Source organism: Xiphophorus hellerii, chromosome 22 (genome assembly GCF_003331165.1).
Source record: "Xiphophorus hellerii strain 12219 chromosome 22, Xiphophorus_hellerii-4.1, whole genome shotgun sequence".
NCBI classification, from domain to species: Eukaryota; Metazoa; Chordata; class Actinopteri; order Cyprinodontiformes; family Poeciliidae; genus Xiphophorus; species Xiphophorus hellerii.
The window spans coordinates 10379063-10403618 of NC_045693.1; the positions used below are offsets into that span (position 1 = coordinate 10379063).

At 37.4% G+C, this 24556-nt stretch overlaps 1 protein-coding gene across 2 annotated transcripts in view; it reads left to right on the forward strand.

The window, feature by feature from the left end:
• macrod2 (mono-ADP ribosylhydrolase 2) overlaps positions 1–24556 on the forward strand; it is a 477335-nt gene that overhangs the window by 343147 nt on the left and 109632 nt on the right. For both annotated transcript variants that reach the window (XM_032552623.1, XM_032552622.1), the window contains exons 7-8: positions 8276–8306; positions 21385–21458. In XM_032552623.1, the coding sequence (XP_032408514.1) occupies positions 8276–8306; positions 21385–21458 (105 nt within the window). The remainder of the gene's footprint in view (positions 1–8275; positions 8307–21384; positions 21459–24556) is intronic.

Genomic DNA, 24556 nt, shown 5'->3' on the forward strand with positions numbered 1-24556 from the left:
CTACTTCTCAATTCAACTCTCCTAAGAACAGTTGTTAACAGCAAAGGCGGGGTGTCGGAAGAGTAGATGCCAATTCCATTTGTTGGTACAATTTTCTTGTAATTTTTCTTAGCTGACCACCCCTCGGAAGGAGTGGATAATGGCATTTACCGGGGTTCACTAGATTAGCTTTGTCCAGTCTGATGGGTATCATAACTTTTTTATGATATGTTTCTGAATTCCTTATGATGACTCTTTTAGCCTACCGGTACTTTATGTTGTCAGGCAGCATCTTTCTTGTGAAACGGAACAAAAAATTGTTGTTAAAAATTTAATTCAATTCATGTTTTAATGGATAGGGCAAAAAGGAAAAAAATCAGTATAAATCTGGAAGGGTCTAATACTTTTTTTTTTTTTTTTATACATTTTTGTATAGTTAAAACCAGTCTAACATTATGTTTAGTTGAAATAAATCAGGCAAGTGAATACTGCACTTATGGACCAAACTGAGAGTGATCATATTTTAATGTTGTGTATTTTCCTTTGATGTTTCACAGTTTTTTTTTTCTGTGCTGATAAAAATTCACACCAATGTGGTGAAATCAGATACATGTCTATGTCAACAAAAACACTGTCATCAGCTCTGGTAGCAGTTTCTTCCTAGCTGGATTTTTTCATGTTACTTTTCCATTAGATGACATCGAAAACACTTGTTGTTGGTGCTTTTTTTCACATGTAATTGCTAAGAAGAAGGGGAAAACCAGTTGTGGCTCAAAACAACAAGAATTCTTCTACTTACAGCTTAAATTGAATAAACTGTTGTACGCCGAGTATCATGGACAGCGTGTTGCTTTCTGCACAGCCAACTGTGCTGAGTCCTTATGGACAGATATCATTGGGATAATAGTTTCATTTAATCAAAGCAGGTATAAAAACGGTTGGTGGGTCTCGGGCCATTAGGTGCCAGGTTTCCTATCCCCTGCGTTTCTCCATCCTCCATTTAGCATAATGACAGTCAATCAACGCTCGTGTTGGAATATAGGCCGAGGTATTATGCTGAATAAAAGAGTGTTAATGTGTGCTACTTAAACACCCTGATCTGTAACTGCGATGTGCATTTTGCAGCAGCAGCATGTATCTGATTACAGCAGAGGAAGCAGGCTTAAGACTTACAGCAGTCAACAAAGAAGATTGTCTTGGATTCATTTTCTACCCTGATGTAATTCCACGCTGTGGTAACACTTGTGAATAATAACAGCCTTGTGGTCATATTTGCGCTGGGTCTCCCCATGCTGCTGTGATTTATAAGCATAGATTCCATCTGCAAACAGGCTACAAGGCCTCAGCCTACAGGGGCAGTACCCCGGGTCCAGTGCTATTTACTCAGCCAGCCGAGACCGAGCGCTCCCCTGGCAGAATCCTGTAGTCACTTGGCGTGTCTTTCTCTCCCTTTAACCTATGTGCTTATGGCTACTCTTCTGTGCAAGCAGCATGGGAAAGTGAAGAACCTACAGTGGAACTCTTCTGCATTTTACTGCAGGTTGAGCCTTACTGTGTCACTTCCTGCTGCTTAACAAATGACTGGAACCTGCAGGGAATCAGATCTCGCAGTGAAATAATGGTGACTTTATTGAGCACTGTCTTCAGTGAGTTAGTCACACCAATTAATAAATCATTACTTAAAAAGGGCTCTTTCTTCACATTTTTAAATAATAGAAATGAATAAAAACACATCATACATTTTGTCAATTGGTTCTGTTTTTGCTTTTTTGTCACTGTTAAATATTTCAGATTGTCTGTTAGGCTTTTAAATCATGTTAAGTTGACCAGGTCCAGACAGAACGAAGCAGCCAACAGACCATCACACTTCCAGCACCGTAACATTTTCTTCTCCTTTTCTGAAGTGCTGTTCATTTTGACAGATGTACTTGCAGGTACACTTTTTAAAATAATTATCTTTTGTCTTGTTAGTCCACCAAATATGCATTCGAAAAAGTGGGTCATTCGTGTATTTTGTGGCTAATATGAGATGGTCCTTTTGTTTATTGGTAAGCAATAGGTTATGGACTGTTTTTTGAATCATGAATATTGATCTTAATTTTGTAACCTTGACCTTTCGTAACCTCTTAGATGAGTGATTTATGTGCTTCTAAAGTAATTTTGTTTGCAACGTTTTCTCCATTTGTAGAACATGCCTCCTGCTATGGCTCACTGGTCTCTCAGAGCCTTAGAAATGACTTTTAGACACTTCCCAGATAGAGCATGAATTTCTTTAGATCAGTGCATGATGTGTTAATCATAATTTTACTATTGTATCTTTGCCTGATGTGAACTTTTGTTTCATGATCTGAAACGTATAAGTATGACAAACAAAAAAGGAAGCAAATACTTTTTCACAGCACTGTGGCTTCCCTAATGATATACAGAAACTATCTTGTGTTGTGATGCATTCTGACTTTGTGTTGAGATGCTTAGAGGAAAGATGCTCCACTTAAAAGTGACGTGATAGATTAGGGAGGAGTCTCGGCAGCAAAATAATTTCCCTGGTGACCAATTTCCGGATACACTGTAAGCAAAGAAAATCAGCAACAAGCCGATGTGTCAGGCAAAGCCTTATGGTACGAGTGCAGGAGGACATGCTGAGTCACTTCTAATGAGCAGCCAGAGATAGAAATAATAATTTAAACCAGGAATCGTAGGTCATGATTCCATATATGCCACTGACTGTCCTAATTAACTCCAGCCCTCATATAGTATAAGCAAAGTTGCATAGTGGTTGTACAGGATTGATGCAAAATAAAATAAGAATAAAAAAGTTTAGTTTTATGAGTTTTAATATAGATTTTTCTGTTGAATGGAGTTTCTGACTTTAGTTCTTTTATAGAAATTGATATGACTTATTTATTTGTCTCTAGTGGCAGAAAATCCCATCTCTTTTCAGACATTTTCCATCATCACCTTTTTTTAAGCTTAGTCTTAAGTTTTAAATACTTCATGTATACAGAATTGAAGCAGGTATCATAGCAGTAAAGGTATCTATTCACCTTTTGGCCAAATGTGGTAAAAGTTAGTGAAAGTTTTAAATATTGTTAACATTTAGCAATTGACATCATTGAGTTGTTCCCCTTCACACCATATTGCTTACAGAGCCTTCAAGATTGTTCAAACATTGCTGTTTTGCAGCAAATCTGCACAACTCCATTCCTGTTGTAAAGGCAGTCTTGTCTCTTCTGTTCTTAGTAATTGGTACATAGGTTTTTGTTATTGCCACAGTATTATGTCAGTCATCCTATTCCTGTGTAAAGAATGTTATATCAGTGTCTGGTTTTGTCTAAATAACAGTTTGCTTCACATAAACTTTCTGTCCCAGTCATTTTGTTGAAGAATAAACAGCATAAGTTTAATCAATTCACTATTTGCATGAGAAGATGCAGGTGAAAGGTATTTTTTACAAAATGATGCACGCTGTTGAGCGTGCAATCTGTAATAGTAATTTTAATCATTAGGCTCAATTGTAGCAAAAACAGAAGATAGCAGGGACACTAAATCCAAAAGTGTTTTTTGTTTATTTTTGCTGATCATGATTAGGATCTGAAGCCTGGAGTTCTTTTTACAAGGCCCACTGTGGCTGTTGCAAGATTGAATTACATGCCCCTTATTGAGTATCTACCTCGGTTTATCTTGACTGCTTGTCAACAACATCCAATCTATGTGCAATTTGGAGGTGTGTGCTTCTCTACATTTCACAGTCTTATTCCTCTGGGTGCAGAGTAGTACATGTTTCTTTGTGTAAGGGCCTAAACCATAAAACAGTTTTTATTATACATAATATTTGTAGATTGTTAAACATTTCTCTGGACTCTGGTTGCACAACGTGAAGCGGTTTTATTTCACAGAGATAGATATTTTATTTTTAAGGTTGTGGTACATAGGCTGGGTTTATGGGAATGAGAGACATTTGTTTTCTCAAATACTTTTGACTCCTACTGCATGTTTCAAAGTAATTTCAAGCTGAAGATTAGTTTATATATACTGAATATGTATATATATGAAAATCTTTGGTCCTCAAAACTTTTTGTACATTTCTCTAGTTCTCTTCACTTCTGTCAAAAACCAGGCCTTAAACAAAACAAGGATATGTATCAGATCGTGACAGCATCCCATTAAGTGATTACCTGATGCTTCTTCACGCCAGTAAAATCAATAGTTTTTAATGGATTAGCCAGCAGAGTAATAAAATAGATTTTAATTGATTATGCTGGTGGTTTGGCATTGCCTCAGTGTTTGATATGCCAGGAATTAGATGATGTCAGAGTAGACATTCAAGTTAAAGTGACTGACATTGTGGCTTTTCAACTGAAATAGGGTGACAGTTTTGGCAGCAAAGGCTTACTGAAGGAATTAGAAAGTGTCACTCATTTTAACTGATTGAAGTATTTATCATCCTGCTTGTTTTAATTTGATTATTCCAGATGAGCAGAAATCATAATCAAGCATTATTTGCTTTGTTCAACTTATCAGCAACTTAAAAGTTTAATTTTTTTCAATTACTTAATTAATTTTTTGCTTATTTTTCCTTTTTGCTCTTTTGTCCTGCCTGCCTCTTTGCTACAGGCAGAATTTAGCACTGGAGTAGAAACAGCCTCGCTCTTCCATGCTTCATCATCTGTGGTTTGTGTCAGACCCAGACAGTCATCAGGAAAGGTCAAAGCTTTGGTAAAAGATTTAAATCAGCCCAAAGAAGAAAAAATTACCCTGACAGACTGAGGCCGAAAACTGGTAAATAAGAAAGCAAGCAGAGACTCATTCCTCATCACTTAAATCAAGGACAAACAGGGTATTGTATTTCAAAGTGAGGGCTGTGTGTGCCGTCTTAATATGATTGTATGATTATTTCAGAAAGCACACAAGGAACCCTGTTTCTATTCTCCCTCTCTTCAGATCTATTAATTGTGTTTTTCTCTCTGAAATGAGGTGATCTTGACATAGCTGCCAGCAGCAACATATTTCTAAATAAAACTTGACAGGGCGAGTGTGGAAAAACAAACTGCTGGCTCACTTTTGGCAGTGGAAGAAATTGACATATGGGGTTGTTCTTTGATAAAGCTCTGAGCTGTTTTGTATTCATTCAGTTGCTTGAGCTTCTAGTGGACCGTTTACCTTTTTCTTTTTTTATATATTTGTCTTCTTATTATATTAATACTCTTGCCACACCTTCTGATGAATGCAAGAACTGAAGCATGTATTCAGCTTGTTTTGAGGACAAAATAGGATCTTTGAAAAAAATTGTTAGTGTTTATTAACGTACTTAAAAAGATGAATGTGAAAAAGAGATGCACACAGCAAGCCCTATGCATCATAATATATTAGCTTACAGAAGTAAAGAATAATGAAACTATTTTAAGCTATAAAGCCATGCTTGAATAATATGTTTGCTGCAAAATGCGACAAAGCATAAACTATTACTAGGTGGTTACTTTTTATAATCTTTTTGGAAAAAACATCCATAAATATTTGTTGTGTTTTTGCTCTTTAGTTTATAAAAATAGTCATAGTTTAGCATATTTTCCTGTTTTTTGTGGATGTCTCTTTTGTTTTATAGTCACTTAAGATTAGGCATTTGCTAAATCGGAGTCCTGGTCTAGTAAGTGAAAAATATCAAGGCTATATATATGCTTGGAAACTCATTAGCTATAAAGGGCAGTAAAATAACACTAGATTTCATTAATATTACATATTCTACATTATTATTATGATTGTGTCCCACTTAATTCACTCACCAGTGATGTTGCAGACGCCACATTATCTGCTTTTCTTGAAACTCTTGGGTTTTCTTTTTCCAACTTTTATCTCACAAAAATATGCTGATCCACATGGGTTCAGCATACATGGGTTTTACTAGGTTAAGAAAGCTACTGCAAAGTTCTGATAAAAAGTCACCTAATATGTGAGATTTAATTACTTTTAACATATGTGTTTGTATGTCTGACTTGACTCAATTTAATACCTTGGTCCTACTGGCAATGGTTTATATTTCCAACAGAAAGCCACATGTACTTTATGAAACTAAAACTAGCACATGTACTTTATGTTTTGATGTCAAAAGCAGTTCTATCTAACTGTGTGCTGACAAAACTTACAAAGTTGGTCGACTTCCTCAAAATCTAATGTCTCGTGTTTCATCTGCTTTCTGTGTAAATCTGCTAGTAACAAAGCAATATTCTGGACTGGTTTTAAACCTTATGATTCAAATAGGAGCTCACAAGTCAGAGTAAAACAAACATTTTTAGCCATGTCAAATCTAATTAATTTTTACAATTTTGTGTCTCTGAAGGATAGGCACACACTGTCAACAGTGAACTGTGAACAGTTGAAATGTCATAGTCGAACATACCGACTATGGTAGTGTGGCGTAGAGTGTTAGTCCAGCTACTGCGCGTCATTGCAACAGTTTGCCAACGCTCAACTTCATCATTTTGGTGTTGCATATATAATAGTTTGATTTGAACACTGTTTCCCACCAAGCAGCTTACTGGGTATGAGTCATAAAAACTTTTCTTCATGTAGACAACCACTTGAGGACGTGAGTATGTGGGAGCCTTTATGGTTTGTAAATAGAGCATCTGCTCTAGTGCTATACATTGTAACCCTCCTCATTTAACTCTCGTTGTATACATAAATACATGAGTCCAAATGAGGATTAGTCAGTGACATTCATTTGCAGCTGATGTTAACTGTTGCTGAAAAAGGAGAACAAGCAGCATGCTTTTGGAGAAATTAGTGGCTTGCCATAGAATCTCCTATTTGTTGAGGAGTGAGAGAACAATTCATTTATTCAAGTCACTTTCCAGATGTCTCCAATAAGAAAGATTATTGAATACGACGCAGAGAGACCAGAGAATGGAGCAGCCAAAATTGTCTTTCTTTACAGGCAACATTATTTTTATTTAGATTTGTACATATTCTTAGGCTATACTGGTCTTTAATGAAAAGTAAATTGACAGAAAATAGGGTTGAGGGAAAAAGGGAAGACATGCCGTAAATGACCTGAGACAGGGAATCAAACCCAGGACAACCGCTTCGAGGACTGTAGCCTCTGCAGACTTTACTAACCGAGGCACCCGATGCCGTGTGATTGTCATTTAATTGTTAAAAACACTTAGTTTATTTGGAAGAACTGCTTATATTAATATGCATGACCTATAATACAGATATGCAAGCCAAGCTTACAAATAGGCCATTTTAAAAACTTTTTTTTTTCAAAGCACAGCTGCATAGCTTGCTGGGTAACATTGTGGGTGTTGCTGGCATAAAATCACAGACAGTGCGTCATTAACAGGAAACAGGAGTTAAATTTAATCAGACTCTGTTAGAGATAACTTTAAGACATTGTTATTGGAACCCGAGTATCAGACTGTTCTATCCATTTTTGTGAATATGTGTTTCTTCTGTTGAGTAGTTAAATGTTCTGTTGTTGATCCAGATGTAACTGGGGTTTATGTTAGGCACTGAAAAAAATACTTGGATCACAGTTGGCAGTTAAAACTCTCAGGTTTGCTATCTTGTCTACTCGGCCTAAATAAAGAAATGTAATAAATTTATGTATAAGTTTAGGCTGTAGGCAACAGACAGAATCAGGCCTTAGTTAGATATTCGTGTGTAACATGCGCTACTGTACATGTACCTATAAATTTACATGAGTGGGTTTCACTGTTCCCCTTTGTCAAAATAAGCTAACTACTGGTGTTATAGATACTGACTATTAATAGCCTCTGTCCCAAATGAAATTTTAACAGACATCATCTTTAACACACTGTGATCCTGACTTTTCTTCAAGTATATATTTGAACTATGTATATTATAGACTTCAGAAGACTGTTGTTTAAAAACAGCAACTTTACCTTGTGTAACTGTGTGTGCATTGTAAATGGGAGCTGCATCAGTATTCACATTATAGTTGTACATTAGCATTGCAGGGATTTATGCAATGAGTTCTGTAAATTGCTTCTCCTGGGACCAAACAGGTGAAGTCAAACAGAGGTAAACAGTCTCTATCCAAAGGTAAATGTTGTGTGTCCCACAATGCCTGCAGTTTAATGCACATGTATAATGGGCGGTTAAATAGCTCATAATGTCTAAATTCCTCTGCTGCAGATTTCAAACAGAAATCATACCGTTGTGTTTGGAATTAAAGATAAACATAGTCATGGCATCTTCTTTACAATCCTATTATAAACTGAAATGTGATTATTTTTTGGTTGCATATTAATTACTACTTTGTTCTTTTTTTGCACAGGCCTTCCCATGCATTTCCACAGGCATCTATGGTAAGCTTTAAATGTTCCTCAAAATGATTTATTCTCTTTGCATGTTCTACATTTTTCTCACATAACTTTGCAAACACGCTTGTTTCAGTATAAATTATAGATATCATTTTAAACCAAATTTTTTTTAAATCATATACAGTTTGGACACACAGTTGTGTCCAAACTTTTGGTCTGTACTCAGTTCAGACCAAAAGAGTAAGTGTGCTCATTGCACTTAAACAAAGTCACTTGCAAAAAGTCACAGAAGAAAACTTTACAGCTGTTGGGATAAACTGAATTAGGAGTTCTTTGTCTTAACAAAGTTGGATAGAAGAAAATTAGTTGTTGCTGTTTAGTGAAATTTTTATTTCCCCTGTGGAAACGATTTTTTTTTTCCCTTGTCATCATGCAGTTTATTATTTGCATTGGATTAGCATACAGCTTCAATAATATCAGCAGGAGCCAAATGTTTATGGATTAATTAACATGCTAATCTTCCTTGTCTGTAACTGACAATAAGTCAACTCTATTGTAGTTGAAGTAGACAGTGACAACTTCTGTAAAATTGAGGACAAGTTTGAAATAATAATAAAAAAACAAAACAAGATGTTAGTCAGTCCAGAACAACATTTCTGAGCACAACAATGAGTAACCCCCCCCCCCAAAAACCTGAAAAATTGAAGCATCTTAAATCCAATTCTTTAAGAATATATGAAGTCTTTGTTAAAAACACTGCAGTGCTAACAACAAATGTGTTCATTTTCTTAAAGCTGGAATATGTTCATATTTCACCAAAGTTTGGTTTAATTTAGCAAGGCATCTTTTGCTACTGTAGCATAATGTGACGTTAAAATACAAATAATTATTGAAATCACAGTTGGCACAATTATTGATTCCTCTATCTTTTTAAAATAGATGCTACTGAAACATTCCTCATACTTTATTTATTAAGCCGATCAGAGTTTGTTAGAATTTTAGCAATTAATGAATTTCTCTGCGTTTCTCTGGGGTATAAAAGGGACGTGACACAGTCCAATTTCTTCAAGCCACTGGCAACAAGGCTGAACATTAACACAAGTTTGCCTTCCTCATACTCAGAGTGAGGAAAATAGCAAGAAGGAAAAAAAATTAATAAATAAACAAACAAAAGAATTACCAAACTCACTTTGAGAATTGCTGCAAGTCTCCATGACAGTTATTGTATAATATTTATATGCCAATGGGTTGTTTGGGAGGCATGCCATGATTTTTTTTTTTTTTTTTTGGCCTACCATCAGAAAAAATAAGCATGCTGATTTTGCTCAAAACTAGGTAGATTTTCAGTTGAAACTGTGTCCTTTGGCCAAACAAAACTTAAATTGAACTTTTTAGCCACAAACACTTAATGTGGGTGAGGAGTGAAGAAAAGAATAAACATGTGGAAAACAAATAACTTACTCAACATGGTGATGGATTTATGATGTTATGGGCCTGTTTCTTTTTAAAAACCATAGTAAAGTGTGAGGTATCATTAATATTGAAATATTAGGAGATTTTAAATTAACACTGAAGAAAGGATGACTGTCGAGCCAAATCAGGAAGTGGTTCATCTCTGGGTCATTTAACAAGACGGTGATCCAAATTATATGTCCAGAAGAGAGATTGTGCAAACAGCAATGGTCATATGCTGTTTCTGTCATGGCCTTTTAGTAAGCTTATGAAATATTAATTTAGAGCATATTTTTCCTGCAATTTTTGTGTGAGATAATGGTACTGTAAATATCTTTACAGGGAGTGGGAATGCAATAAATGTGACTGGTGTTATTTGTACTTCCAAACAATGCACTCCCTTTAATTTAAAGGACAAATTCTAATTAATAATATTAATTAATAAACGGGAACATTCAACCATGGAATTATCTATGTTGTAAAATAAAAAAGCAATGCTTTCATATACAGATATATGCATGCATTATAATTCAGTTAAATGCGCAAAACTGGAATCACTCACAAAGGTCCAGTAAAGGTTCACAGACAGACTACATCTGTTTATTTTCTCCTAATAGTCATTAAAAAAGATGCAATTTCCAACCAAAGCCATCACCTTTCCTCCTTTATTAAATCGGCACTATAACTAACCAGCAGCTGTCACCGAGGGACACTGAATTACTAAACGCAGAGGAGCACTGATTACACAGCCTGACAGACTTTGGCAGTGCTCATTAAACCGGCTGAAACTTCCCTGAATGTTAATGGCTACAAAATGTTCATGCATCCTCATGCAGTGCTAAATTTTCTTATTAGTACAGACCAATGTGTGTTGGAAAACATACTTCTGAATTACCAGATGTTTATACCTATATTATCTTCAAAGTTAATACTTTCTTCAGTGTTTGGTTTTTTTATGTTATTTCTTTTTGTCGCACTGCACAACATACCTTTTTTTAGTTTTATTTATGAGCACATCTGAAAATGTTATTACTGAACACCTAAGGATATAATCACTTTATCTTTCTAGTTGCTTCTCTCTTTTTTTGTTCTGTTTTTGTAATACAACTTTGGTGTTAGTGACAGATTCCATACATTGTACAACAGATCCTCATTAATTTTATCCAATGATGGATGTTATGAAATACCAACGAGTTGCTTACACACATTCTGCTGTGGGAACACAAAGGCTGTCCTAGAGCGTGCACGACAAAGAGAGCTGTAGTTTGCTGTGTATTCTGCTGCTGCTGACTAGGCCACAACTTATTGCTGTTTATTGTTGTACTATGTGCTGCTTCACCAGTGGGAGACTGTCGTAGCACTCCACCAGGAGCGCCCTAACATCAAAGAATACTGTCTGCAGAGCCAAGCATGCAGTAGTGGGGAGGAATTAAACAGCCTGTTCAATAAATAAACAGCTTAGCGCTTCCCATAACTGCATCTTCACAGAACAATACAGCTGATTAAGACTAAAGATCCTCACACAGCAGAGGGCAAATAGAGGAGGGACTTTGAAAGTAACTTGAGCATACGGCTTTGCAGCTTCTGTGATGTTGTTCTCTGACTCCTCACTGTGCCCCTAGAGTGCTGCTGTGCTCTGAGAGAGGCCTTGCTCTCTTGTCAGGAGGTTTGACATTTTCTGTACATTTTAGATAACCTTTAAGGTCAGCTACCATTTCAGCAACATAAACAAAAGCTTTTTGGAGTGTGAGTCACATTTTCCTCATGTCTTTCCTCCTGTGTTCTTTATTTATCTGTCTCTGTGGTATGCACATCTTTAGCTCTAAATCAAGTAACAAGTGATTTGGTTTGCCAACAATCCATTGAAATCTGCAATCATCCATTGTTTGACATTTAGAAGAAACCCTCTATATTAAATTGATGAGGCTTTGTGTTGTGTTTTTAAGAGTAAGTTCAAAGCTGTTTGAAGAAAAATAGCTTATCCAAAATGGCTGACTGTCTGTAATCGTAAGTCACATATTGTCACCAACAGCCAGTCTGTGGAAATGCGCACCTCTGATTGGACCTTTCACTTACAACGGTTCCTTTTTGCCAGATCACAGTAATTTATCATTATGATATTATTATGTGGGGGTCTCATAAGAAGAGACAAATTAAAAACTTTATTAAGGAGAATGGATATATACAATAGTACATATTAACTGTAAAGTTCAATATTAATTGACAATGTGTCACAATTTCAATATGAACCTGCTTTTTAGTGGAATAGATTGATGACCTTTGTGGAACTAAAAATAGGTCTGTTTAAAAAAAAAAGAATCTGATCATTATTGTCTGTTTAGCTAAGCTCTCATATTACAATCTCACTTGTGATTATTAGATCAGTACCTTTTAAGGTCTTCTCTCTTGGACGACCATCTTTCTAAGGAGAAACACAAACTGAACCGTAGGATCACTGATGATCAAAACTTACCTGATTGAATCAATTAAGGATTGACTACTCTTTCCAGATTTGCTTGTCTGGCACAATATCCTTTGGCCGACCACACAACTGTTGCCCAGGAACCTAACCATTTCTTAAGCTGAGAGAGACAGAGGTGAAGAACTGTTTACAAAAACAGTCAGAGATGTAAAATATTCTGTGAACGTGAGCCGTGCTACCAGGAAAAGTAATTGTTCGCTAAGTTCATCCTCCTTCTAGACTCTTAAACCACTAATGTCATCTTCTTTAGTGTTGGAATTGAACACCTTCAGAATTCGCTACACGCTTTCTCAGTTTCTCTTTCATTGTTGCTCTCAATGTCACTTTTGTCTCGAGGCAAATTCACCCTGTCCTCTTTATCACACAGCAGTCTGGCCTTTGATTGGTAAAAATCTGTATATTAGCCATACATGGTAATTGGACTTAAGTTATTTACATACACCATGTTTATGGTTATATTCACCATCAAACCGCTTTGCAATAGAGTCACATTGACCCAATTGCACTCATAAATGTTCACGCATTCATACACTAATATGTAGATCAGTAGGTAATTTGGGTTTAATTGCCTTACCCAGGGGACACATTGACATGTAGCTGGATGGAGATGAAATCAAACCCACAGCCATCCAATTGCAATAGGAGGATTCTTATTGTTGAGCCACACTCCAAGAAAACTTGTGTAATTTTTCTAAATTAAAATTTATAAATACTGTATTAATCCCCTTAAAATTACAGTAATCAAAATCTGATACCCACAAATTTCTCTCATTTTTAAAAACACAGTCCAGCTAAATTCACGTCTGTTCAGTTTAAGTCTGCTTGCTATAATAATGGCTTGCTTCATAAACATTGTTGAAATCACTGCTTAGTTGCTGTTAATATTAAACATTATGGATTGGATGTTTCTTCATTCCTTATTTCATCTTCCAAAGTTAGCAACCCTGCTGTCCTAGTTCTAGACTTGAATTGCAGCTGGAAGGCAAATTCATTCCCCCCCTTGTTGTGACAGAGAGAAATTAGGAACAAGTTATTCAAGGCCTTTGTGTGATGAGGAAAAACAGATTTGTCAGGAAAGCTAATGCTAATTGACACTCTCCAACACGCCTCCATCTTCCAAAGGACTCCATCTCCACTGACAGATGACGGCAGTACAGGGAGTTTGGGTTGTAGCAAGGGAGCGCAGGTTGTACCTCAGACGCTCGGAAAGAAAAATGAGGCCTCACACTGCGCTGACAGTCCAATCCCTCAGTCCGGCCCATTAGCCACAACAGAATTTCTGCACAGATAGTGTGTCGGAGGTACCACCCATAAACAAACTGGTGCCCACCGTGGGCCACGAGGTCACCCAGCATGATAGAGGTTATTAAGTGCTGCTTCTGTTTGGACATCAATCACAGGTGTGCAAGTTGGGCTTAAATGGATTATTCCTTCCAAGGAGAAGACACCTCTCAATGTCTCCCTGCAAAAGAGCCAAGGGTCCAACTACCTCGACTTAGAGAGGTCACTTTCTCTTTTAGTGTCTCGTTCTTTTCTGTCCTTCCTCTAACGCATTCTCGTGACTATTTTTTCCTTTACCCTTTGTTTTTTCACATAAACTAGAAGAACAGTCATATCCACTTCTATAAAGTTCTATTTTAGGATCCAGCATAGACCAGTCGTTTCCAAAACGGTAGAGGAAAAAGAAAAAAATCTTGACGCTATCACCATGACCTCAGAAAGACAGGAATAAATTTGCCAATATCATTTTTTGTTAACAATTTATGTTGATTTCACTTCCTCTTACATCATTTTTTGTTTTGTCAAAAAAGTAAAAAGAACAAAACAACATGGACTTTTTTCTTTGGTTTTTAAAAACCACTCAAGTAATAACAGCACTCCCCTCAGACAATAGAAATAAAGTTAATTGCTCTATAATGGATGCAACAAATTGTCCAATTCTGCACTTTGCAATTATATTGAGAACATGGGAGCACATTTCAACTACACTTTAAAAGTTCAGTGTAGCTCTGGTTAAAATTAAATCCAGTTTTGGTACAAATTTCATTAGTGAACTGCTCATGTGACTTTATCATGGTTTGTTAGCTCAGTGCTCTCCATACTAAGCATTGAAAGGAATTACTGGCATAGAAAAATGTTTTTTCCAAGTTGTTTTGTAATGCTCAGTAGAAACTTGGAGATCTATTTCTTGCAAGGTGAATCCGAAGCTAACTAACTACACTTAACCATATCAATTAGGCTGTCCTAGTAAATATATAAAGAAAAAAGCTTCATTTCAAATTTAAGTTGACTGTGTTGCTATAACACTGATTGAGAAACATTTTTTTTCCTTGCATTTTCTTTGATTTTGAAAATATAAAGCAATACATTTGCATGCAAAGATTGCACAGTTTAACTTGTACCGGTTTCATAAAGTAAAAGCAGTGTGTAGTGCTAATGATAATGAATGGTTTATTGTGACACTTACAGTATGTTCCTAGATTGTGCTTATTATAGAAAGTTAGATAAACCTACTGTAGAAATCTTAGCCTTGCAAGGATCACATCGGACACTGAAAGAGCATTTTCCAGCAGCCTTGTAATGACTCGTACACTCCAGGAGACGTCTGTTCAGATTAATGTTTGCATGGAACTGAGGATTGACGGGTAGGATGTGAACGCAAGGACATGAAGATTACGTGTACTGTTTGCCTGACAGATACCCTCTCAAGCATGCATTTATAACCCTATCAAAATAATCAGAGGTGCTCAGCGCAGCAGAGCTGCCACTCTACTTTGGACAAATATTTCCCTGTTTATAGCTAACCTTCCACCTTTGGTGCATCTGTCTCCGTGACGGATCTGAAGATTGTTGACAAAGGAGTTTCAGCACTGGCTGGTGCCTGTGGGAGATATGTGGTTGTAATCCACCCAAGCTCTACCGGTATGTCCACAGTGCTCCTCTGTCCAGATCAAAGGTGTTTCACACCAAAGATTTTTTTTTCCTTTCACCAGCATCATGCTCTGGCTTTCTTCATCCTTGTCTAGGATTAGGAGGGTGGCAGATATTCATGGCACCTTATCTCTTAACGTTGATAGCTTGCTGCTTGCTAGCCAGAGATGGCTTGGGAAAATGTACCCCTTCTCTTAAAGCCTAGGATTTACTATACGGAGCTTAGTCCAGCTGGGTTTGGGAATTTCAAGGTGCGTCGGAGCAATATGTGGTATCTGCGGGCAGCAGAGTGGTAACAGGAACTTTGTAGCCCATTTAATAGAGTCACACAGCTTGCATTGTACTAAACACTTGCTTTGCTCCAACATTGTCATGGATGATAAGCCAAATGTAAAAGTACCGAGTAATCTCGGGTCAATAATGCAGGCTTCTGCAAAGAGTGGTTTGTGCTTAACTCCTGCAGATCACACAGAGTTGAGAATGCTTTGAAAAAGTAAATTAGGGAGGTTCAGTTTTAGCATTTAGGACATTCTAGCCTTCACCTTTACGGAATATTTCCAAAGAAGGTCATAAACTGTTTTGCCACGGAGGCTACGTTTCCATCTTTCCACCTCTTTTTCTGCCTCTCTTCCTCATTCAGCAGTCTCCCATCTCTCTTTGTCTCTGTAACCTTCTGTGGGCTTCAAAGTCGGTCACGGCCCTGCTGTCGTGTTGCACTGCTGGTGTAAGAGCTGCTCCGGGCAGTTTGACACCCACGCTTCGGCGTATGGAGTCCTGGGGCGCTACTCCGTCCTCCACCCCGGGTCACCTCACCTCTCCTCTGGGCCCTGACGGGGTGACAACCCTACTTCCCAGCGTGCTTTCCACATGAACACGCAGCTCTGCTTCCCTCAACTAGAGCAGCCCGCAAAAGTGCTGCCTTCACTTACTGATTTCTCCCTCTCGTTCAAACTACCATCAGTTAATCTGTGTTGTATTGTATCACACCTTAAAGGTTCATTCTGCCCTTCTGTCAGGACCTGGATTTTCAAAAGAGAGACTCGTCCTAAAATTGTCTTGAGGTCGTATTATGCATCTTACTGAAGACATATTCACTTACATTTAAAATAATTTAGGAAAAATAACTGAGATATTTACATGATGCTGTGCTTGATTTTTGTGTTGTGACGCCATCAATTCACTCAGTCTGAAGACAAAAACTTTAAGCTCTTTAAACACTGTTTCTTGTTTTATATATGTATAATTTAAGACTTTCTTTTCTGAGTCACTAATGGCAGGAAGGAAGATTTAATAAGCATGTTTAAACATAGAAGATTGGACAGAGATGTTTCTTTTTTGTTTTGAAAAACGTGTTTTAAATTCAAATTATATATCTCTTTAACAGGAGTAAGACAAGATTATCTGCCTTATAAAACAACATTGAACCACACTACTTTAAATATATTTAATTAGCATTTAAATGTATTCCAAAACTAGGTAAAAGGACCTAATAGCACATTGGGAGTAGCTGCCTTCTACCTGTATGATATCAAATACAATGAATTTAATTTGGCATTTACATCTCTTTTAGCTTTTTTCAGTCTCCTATGCAAACATTCTCACAAAGTGCCTTCATAAAACATGCCACGTGCCATTGGATCCTTTTTCTCATGATACTGCTCTCTGCTGGGTGATAAAGTAGAGAAGACTTCAGCTGAAATAACACTGCACCACCTGAGCCCTCATCAGGGGCGCTGCAATGCACATTTCCCATCAGTGCACCTCACTAAGACAAATCTCTCCGAGCCAACCATATTCCCAGCATAGTAGAGAGGCGAGCCAAATCGAGCAGAGACCCTGGAGGGCCCACCATCACTGTGGCTAATGCTAGCGCCTCACCACCTGACAGATTGGCTTCTCCTAAACACCACACACAGGAAACCCTCGAAAGGAGGTGGTTGAGGGCAAGAGATGTAAGAGCAGCAGAGAATTTGTGCATTTTGTGTGCACTTCAGCATATAAAGGACTCGGCTCACTCAATCCTGTGCTGCACATCTTTCAGAAAGTGGATTGTGTCAGCAGTGCTGCTGGTGGTGCCTGGACTCGGAAGCCCAGGAGTGGTGCTAGAGGTTGAGTTTTAAAGTACTTTATTGTATCCGTTCCTCTCAGTTTAAATATACTTAGCCAAGCTCAGTGAGGCAAAGAGAGAGGAGAGGAGAGTAAAGTTTAAAGTAGCATGATGAGAGAAAGCTGCTGATCCACTCAAATTGGTGCTGTTAACTATGTAACTTTGAGTTCCTCTGCCATGCCACCTGCAGCTCAACGAATACTCTTTTCCTGCCAGATCTCATTTTATCATGTCTTTTCTGATCTGTGGTGTGAAGGTATTGGTTTAATAGTTTTCTTTTTTAAAATTAGGCCTCTGCTTCACTTCTTTCAACCCATTTTCCGTCCAGCTGTGCTATGATTAATAGGTGTAGTTGTCAAATCAATAGAGAATTTATAGAAACTGCTCTGAACGGATTGAATGCTCTTTGTACCTTTAGCTCATTTATGGTGATGTGGAGGAACTATTATGTTTTATTCTCCATTTTGCAAAAAGTTTACCAGCCCTTGTTCAGACTCAGGGGACAGAGGTAGATACTTAATTCTTTATTTACATTTTTTGTTCATTTGTTTATGTGCTTCTGACACTTCTTGTGTCTGTGCTAACTGAACAGCTGGTCCCATCTCCCCGAAACTACTTTCCTCAGCTTTCCTGTCTGCTGCACATCTGTTTGCCTATGTTACTTGATGTGCAAGTTGGGTGTTGGTACACCTGCACAGGTGTGGGAACAGCTTCTTAAAAGGAAGCATCAGCAGGAAAAAAAATTATGCATCTAAAAAGGTTAAGTGTGCTTGAGATGTAGGAGAAGTCAGGTGACAAGAAGATTTTGGCATTCTGGATTAGCTTCTGAGCGCATGGCTCTTGGGGGTTCCTGTTAAAGGACAGGAGCCGTGAACAGACTTTCCACTGTCTGCAGATGCTGCAGAACAGAGCTGTAGGAGCAGACTGGCAGTCACTGCTGGCTGGTATGCCGCTCACATCTTGCCTCACCCTGAGTTTGAACGGGAACTTGGCGAGGGCTTGGCAGTATCTCAGCCCCCTCTACTCTCATCAGTGTAACTCGGCCACTCCTGTCAAGCTCAGAAAGAGGAGGAGAAAAACAGAGAAAAGGGGAGAGGCATCAACAGCAGTCACACAGGTGAAGATCTGTGTGACTGCATGAATCTGCATATGTTGTATGCATGCAGGAATCACCTGACTATTTAAGCAGGTGATTATGAGAATTTTGGTAGTAGTTACTGAGCGACTCTGACAGGAGGAGTCACAGATAAACAAAAAAAATCAATAAATGTTCAGGTTAAGTCTTTACGTCCTTTCAGTTTCCTTTACATCTGTATGAAAGGACAGGTTGATGTTCTTGTAAAGCTGTTTCATGGGTCACGCACTGATGTCAATGACTGAACAAAATAAAAGAAAAAGTCTACATTTGAAAATATGACCCGTGTGCTAACTAACAAGGTACAACTGTGACCAAGCCATTGGATCAGTTGATGCTGGTTGAAATTGAGGTGTTAACCTTTGTTGTTAGACTGTCTGCTAGAACCTGTAGTTCTTTATGGGATTGAGGGTTTTAAACAGAGTCTTAAATCCTGTACTGGGTCACAGCGACTGAAGAAACATGCTATGCTTGTTTGTTGGCATCACATTTTGCACTGGACATACTGTATGTTGCTAACAGGATACTTGTAGGACAGCCGCTAACTACCTTATGGAATACAGTCGAAACTTAAAATATTTATTAAAAAACACAAGCAGCAGCATTAAGTCATGAATTTGCAATCCTGTATTGATGACAAAATAGTCAGAACTTTCAATATTGTTGTCTTAATGATTCCTAATGGGGTAAAGGTTTGGACTCATGTAGAAATGTCTTCAGCTCCTCGAGATCCACGTTTTTCTACTTTGAACTTAATGATTTCTGGCATTGTCATCTCATAATATGTCTGGAAATAAAATACATGTATACATGAATACATGAAAAATGTGATCATTCTGTATTTTTGTGTAGACAGCTGACCTAATTTTTTTGGACTTCTAACGGTGCTGAACATGACTTGACCTACTGAAGCAACCTTAAATTATAAAACTGCCCCCACAAGCTTGAATGATGGGCTCAAGGCATCATGCATCACTTCCTCCACCTAGGTTCTTACCCCAATACACCCAGTGCTGCTGGATCAGAGTTAATATAAAGTCATCCAAATATAATACCTTTTTCTATAATTTAGGAGTTCAGTTATTATTCCTTGTGGAAAACTTAAATTTTGCTTTTTGACTATAGGCTTGATGTCAAGAAATTTTCTTCAGACCATGCACTACACAGAGTTAAATTGTTACAAAATGGAATAAAAATGTGGGTGTTGTCTGATCACTATTTTCTCTCCATCCTTCCCCTGGCAAGATGATTGTTAATCACTGTCTTTTCACATTTTTATTCAAGTATTGTACAATTCTTTACTATACTTTTGTAGTTTAAGTGTTTTCTTTATCCCCATCTTTGATGTCCATCAATAATCTGACACATCTGGGATCATAATGAGAGGCTGGTGAAGTTGAAATCACTGAATGCAGAAATATAATATTAAACTCAGTTTAGTTATATAGCCTCTCAAAACACTTTATAAGGTATTCACTTCCAGTTCATATCTGAGTAAATGCAACAGTTTAGTCAGAAATGCATTGAGGTTCGCATGCAGTTCAGTCAAATTATGTTATTTAATCCCAAATAGGAAATACAAATTAAGAAAATTCAGCAGATTCTATCAATTTAACTATGCAGGAATTTCTTATCCTGAGCAAACATGGGGCGACACTGGGGGATAAATATTATCCTTTAACTGTGAGAAACCTCCAGTGGCCAGCTGTCATGAATGGCTTGGAGCTAAGAGAAAAGGAAGCAGAGTCTAAATGAATGGTCCAAGAGCACTTTTTACGGGTAAGAGTATTTATCTATTGGCACCAACAGATCTGTCATTAGGGTATTTTCTAAGGAAGTAAAAATGAGTACTCATTGTTCATTGCACCAATGTCAGTGGCTACATCTGTAAGACACCCACCTAAATGAAAAATCAACTGGGAGAATAGAAAGTAAAACAAACACGGTATACATATTTATTGGTAGCTGGAGCTTTCCACAAGGAGTAGCTTCTATGAAAAGAAAAACAGATTAATGGCTCAATGGCTGTGTCCAGGAAACACACACAGAACCACTAGACCAGCAGAACTTACTATGGAAAAAACTAAGAGCACAAAGCTAGATGGCTCATTCCATGAAAGAGAGACAGCTAAACATATATAACCAGAAGAACCTTCCACAGACAGGAGAAGAATAGTAATTAGAAAGGTATTATTCTCTGTAGTAATTTTCCAGTGGGAAGCATTAAGGTTTTTGTAAAGGTGATATACATATTTTTTTATTTGGCCAGGTAGTGTGTAGTTACTTTAAAATCGGGACAACTGAGGAACTTCTCGGTAGCAATTTATCAGCTCTTTTGGTTCTGGCATATTTACTCTACCACAGTAGTAAAGCAGCCCCAGAGGATTTTTAAGTCAATATCTCACTGTTGGAGTTAGGTCCTGTGAAGTTATCTACACTGGCAGTAAGTGATCTACAGATTAGTATCCAGCAGTCTTCCTTTTCCTGGTCTAATTAGAAAATAATCAAGGAACAGTTTTTCTTTAGAGTGTTAACAAACTGTTACGGTTCCTCTGCTGACACAACTGTTAATATGATGGTTTGCTGCATTGTGCCTAGACTCCAGGTTCATGTTGGCAAGCTGATAAAACAAAGGAATGGTGTGTATGATCACACATCAAAGTGTAATTTCCCCATAAAGATAAAACATTAATCAGTTCTGCTTGAGGTGGTAATGAGTGAGGGTGCGATTGTGTGCGTGTAGCTTGTATCCACACTTTGAAGACCCTGTAATATTGTCTGTCTGTGTTTTCACATCACCCTGCATCTGGCAGCACTCGTCAACAGCAGTTGATCAGACAGTTGGTCTCGTCTCACTGATACGAGCAGGTTGCTTTTCATTGATTCAGGAGGAATTCTGCTGCTACCTGTGGAGATATCAGTTTTCTTTGTTTGCTTGCCTGTCTGATTTTTTATCTCTCATTTGACATCTGCATGCTGAATACAGCCGCTGTTTACACTGTTTTTGTCTCCTCAGGCTATCCCAATGAGCCTGCAGCGGACATCGCTCTGGGCACAGTAAAGAAGTGGATCGAAGAAAACTCTGATAAGGTATGACACATTGCAGGGTAAAAAGTAAATACCAGCTTAGAAGAAGTCATTGCCCTATTCCTATTTCACTTTCCTTAATTTTTGAATATAAATGATTGGTCCACAGCTGAATCACACAACCTCATTTGCTATGCATCTGTGTATATGACAGACGTTTTACCCACCTGGCAATTTGAGGTCTGCATGCATATCAAATTAAAAGAAAGTCTGAGACTAATCAGGCTTAAATGGTCTGTTGACTGTTGAATTGGTCTTTGCTGGGGAGTGCTATTAAACTCAGAATTACATAACTCATCAGCAGTAATAATCTTATTTACAGGGCTTTGCAACAGGATTTAAACCCCATGTATGTTTTCACATGTTGTCACAGCAAAACCATGAACTCCAATGTATTTTATTGAAATTTGATCGGTTAGACACAATAAAGCTAAATTTGTAAATTACTGGACTAATAGGACACTTTCAGATCGCAGGTTAAACATTTCTCTGTGAAATGTTGGGATATGATTTTATCACCTTACTCTTCTTTAAACTTTTTTATAACTTTATCCCTGACATATCTGGTATGTTCCTGAGATTAAACTGGGATAAAACAGAAACTATGATCATTGCTCCTGACAGTCACAGTTCTGATATCAAGCAGAACCTGGGTGTATGTGGGCTTTGACTTTCTTGCCAAGCCTCGGAAACCTTGGTGTGATTTTCAACTCTAACTCTGAGATTCATTTTTTTTTAAATATCAAAAACAGCTACTTTCAGTTAAGGAATATCTCCAAACCATGATTCTTCATGTCAAAAACTGAGATGTAGGTGATTATTCATGCATTTATCTCTTCTCCAGTGAAGCACCATAACAGTCTTTTTACCTGCTTAAAAAAAGTAGTGAACAGTGATTAGTGAGCACAGAACTCTGCTCCAAGGCTTTTAAACAAAACAAGAAAGAGACTTGCACAGTGTAGCCCCAGCTTACATTTCTGACCTTAAAAGTACTCCATAACACATCCCGAAACCTTAGATCAGCTAGTCACAGGTGACAGGTTTTTTTTTTTTTAAAGCTGTGGCTCCCAAGTTGGGGAACACGTTGCCACCTTCTTTACGCTGCATTGATTTGCTCCATTCTTTGAAAAAGCAGCTAAAGAAACTTTTATTTAGCAAAGATTTTTTTAGCAAGTACTAGACTGCAGATTTTTTGTTTCATGTTTTTATTTTGTCACATTTTTTGTCTGTGTTCCATTTATATTTTAACTTGTGAAGGTTGTTTGCCTTTTATCGTGTGCTATATACATAAAATGTACTTATTTACTAATATCTCTGGGGGCATTGAATACAAATGTATGTGCTCCAGTTGTAAGATTTTTATTGCTAAAAAAAAGAATGTATAATTTTCTTTCATTTCCTACTAATGTTCTATGCAGGATTCCAATTGAACACATTGAAGTTTGTGGTTGTGACTTAACAAAATGTGAAAATACAACAGCTTTAAATATAGTGTGTGGCATTATCTCTATGTATGCATTTGAAGCCCTGGTTCTTAAACGGTTCAGCCGTAGTATAGTTGTGTTTGCTAGAAAATAAATTGTGCAGTTATCATACTGCCTTGGCCGTGGTGTCAGATTAGATCTGATTATCAAGAGAAAATGCTGTGATGTTAACATTGCATTTACCACAGTGCCAACACTTTTATATTTTATTATCTTGCAACATGTTTAGCACTAATTTACAGGGTTACACTTCAAGAGAAACCAATCTAAAGCTGGAAATAAATGCTATACAAACTGCTAGGAGTTTGAGACTTTTTCATCAGTATGTATTCTGGCTGTCAAATGGAGTTTAACAGGTTGAACAGCAATCATACATTTTTGTTTTATGATGCCAGAGCTTTGTCGAGTTGTCATGAGGCACTTTGAGTCTTTATGGAACATTTATCAGTCTGTGTGAGTGAGTGATGGTAACCTTCGGGGGTCATCTCTATTTACCGAAGAACTGTTTATATCTATCTGTCACAGCGGATTGAGGTGTTTTATAAAGCTTACAATTTGATGTGCTGCAGCATCCCTCAGCTGGGGTTATGAATGCTGTGAACAGGCAGCCAAATGATACAGAGTTGGTAGATTACTTTGCAGTTGATGAGCTGTTTGCCGCACTTGTTCTCTGCCAGATGATTCCTGTAACATGCAGTTGTGGAATCCATCAGCTCTCTGGCATCAAGTGTGTTTCATACAGCTTATTGCTGGCTGTAAATAAAAAGGTAATGTGGGAAGCTGACGTTTGTTGCTGTGTTGTTCCACATCTAAGATTGCCACTTGATCAAAGGACACAATATTGTATTGCTTTGACTTATGTGTATCTCTGCTTTGGGCAAAACATTTTACAATTCAAGTGGTGAGCGGGGTCTGCAGAGGCCTGCCCAAACACGGTTTGTTAAAACTGTCTGGTTACACATGGTGAATACTTAACTCTAAGTAGACCAAGTAAGCTTTTAACAAGATCAGAGAGAATAAAGTGATGTACTTTACCCAGAAGTGCAGCAATATTTTTCCTACACTGGATCAAATCACAGAGCAACATGAGTTACATCAGGAGTCATTGCTCCCATTTCCCCTTCATGCATTATTGCACAATGCTTTACAATTCCTGCTACATCCCAGGCCTTTTTTTCCCTAAGGAATGTTTTAAAAAAAACTATTCCTTGTAGTAAATTTGAACTAAATGTTTTTATATTAGTCTTCATAAAGTAAAATCAGTCCCATAATGTGTAAAAATTTGTCTGAAGAATAAATAACGTACCTTTTCGTTGAGGAAGACTTATTTCAAATAAAAGGAAACTTCTTAGAATCTAGAATTTGCATAGAGTTAAAGAAAATATAATCAACACTTTATTCTAATAAAATGGAAATATGGACAAAAGGATAAAATTAATTATCAAGTTTAGTATCATCAAATATTATTCAGCAAATTAAATAATAGTGTTTTGATTACTCAAAATACTTTTGTCTGAGTAAAAGTCAAATCTGCTATCAAACTGTTTCTTATCTTGCTGTGTAAAGGCATTTTAAAAACCTGCAATGTAGGACTGAGTGTGAGGTTGGAACATACAG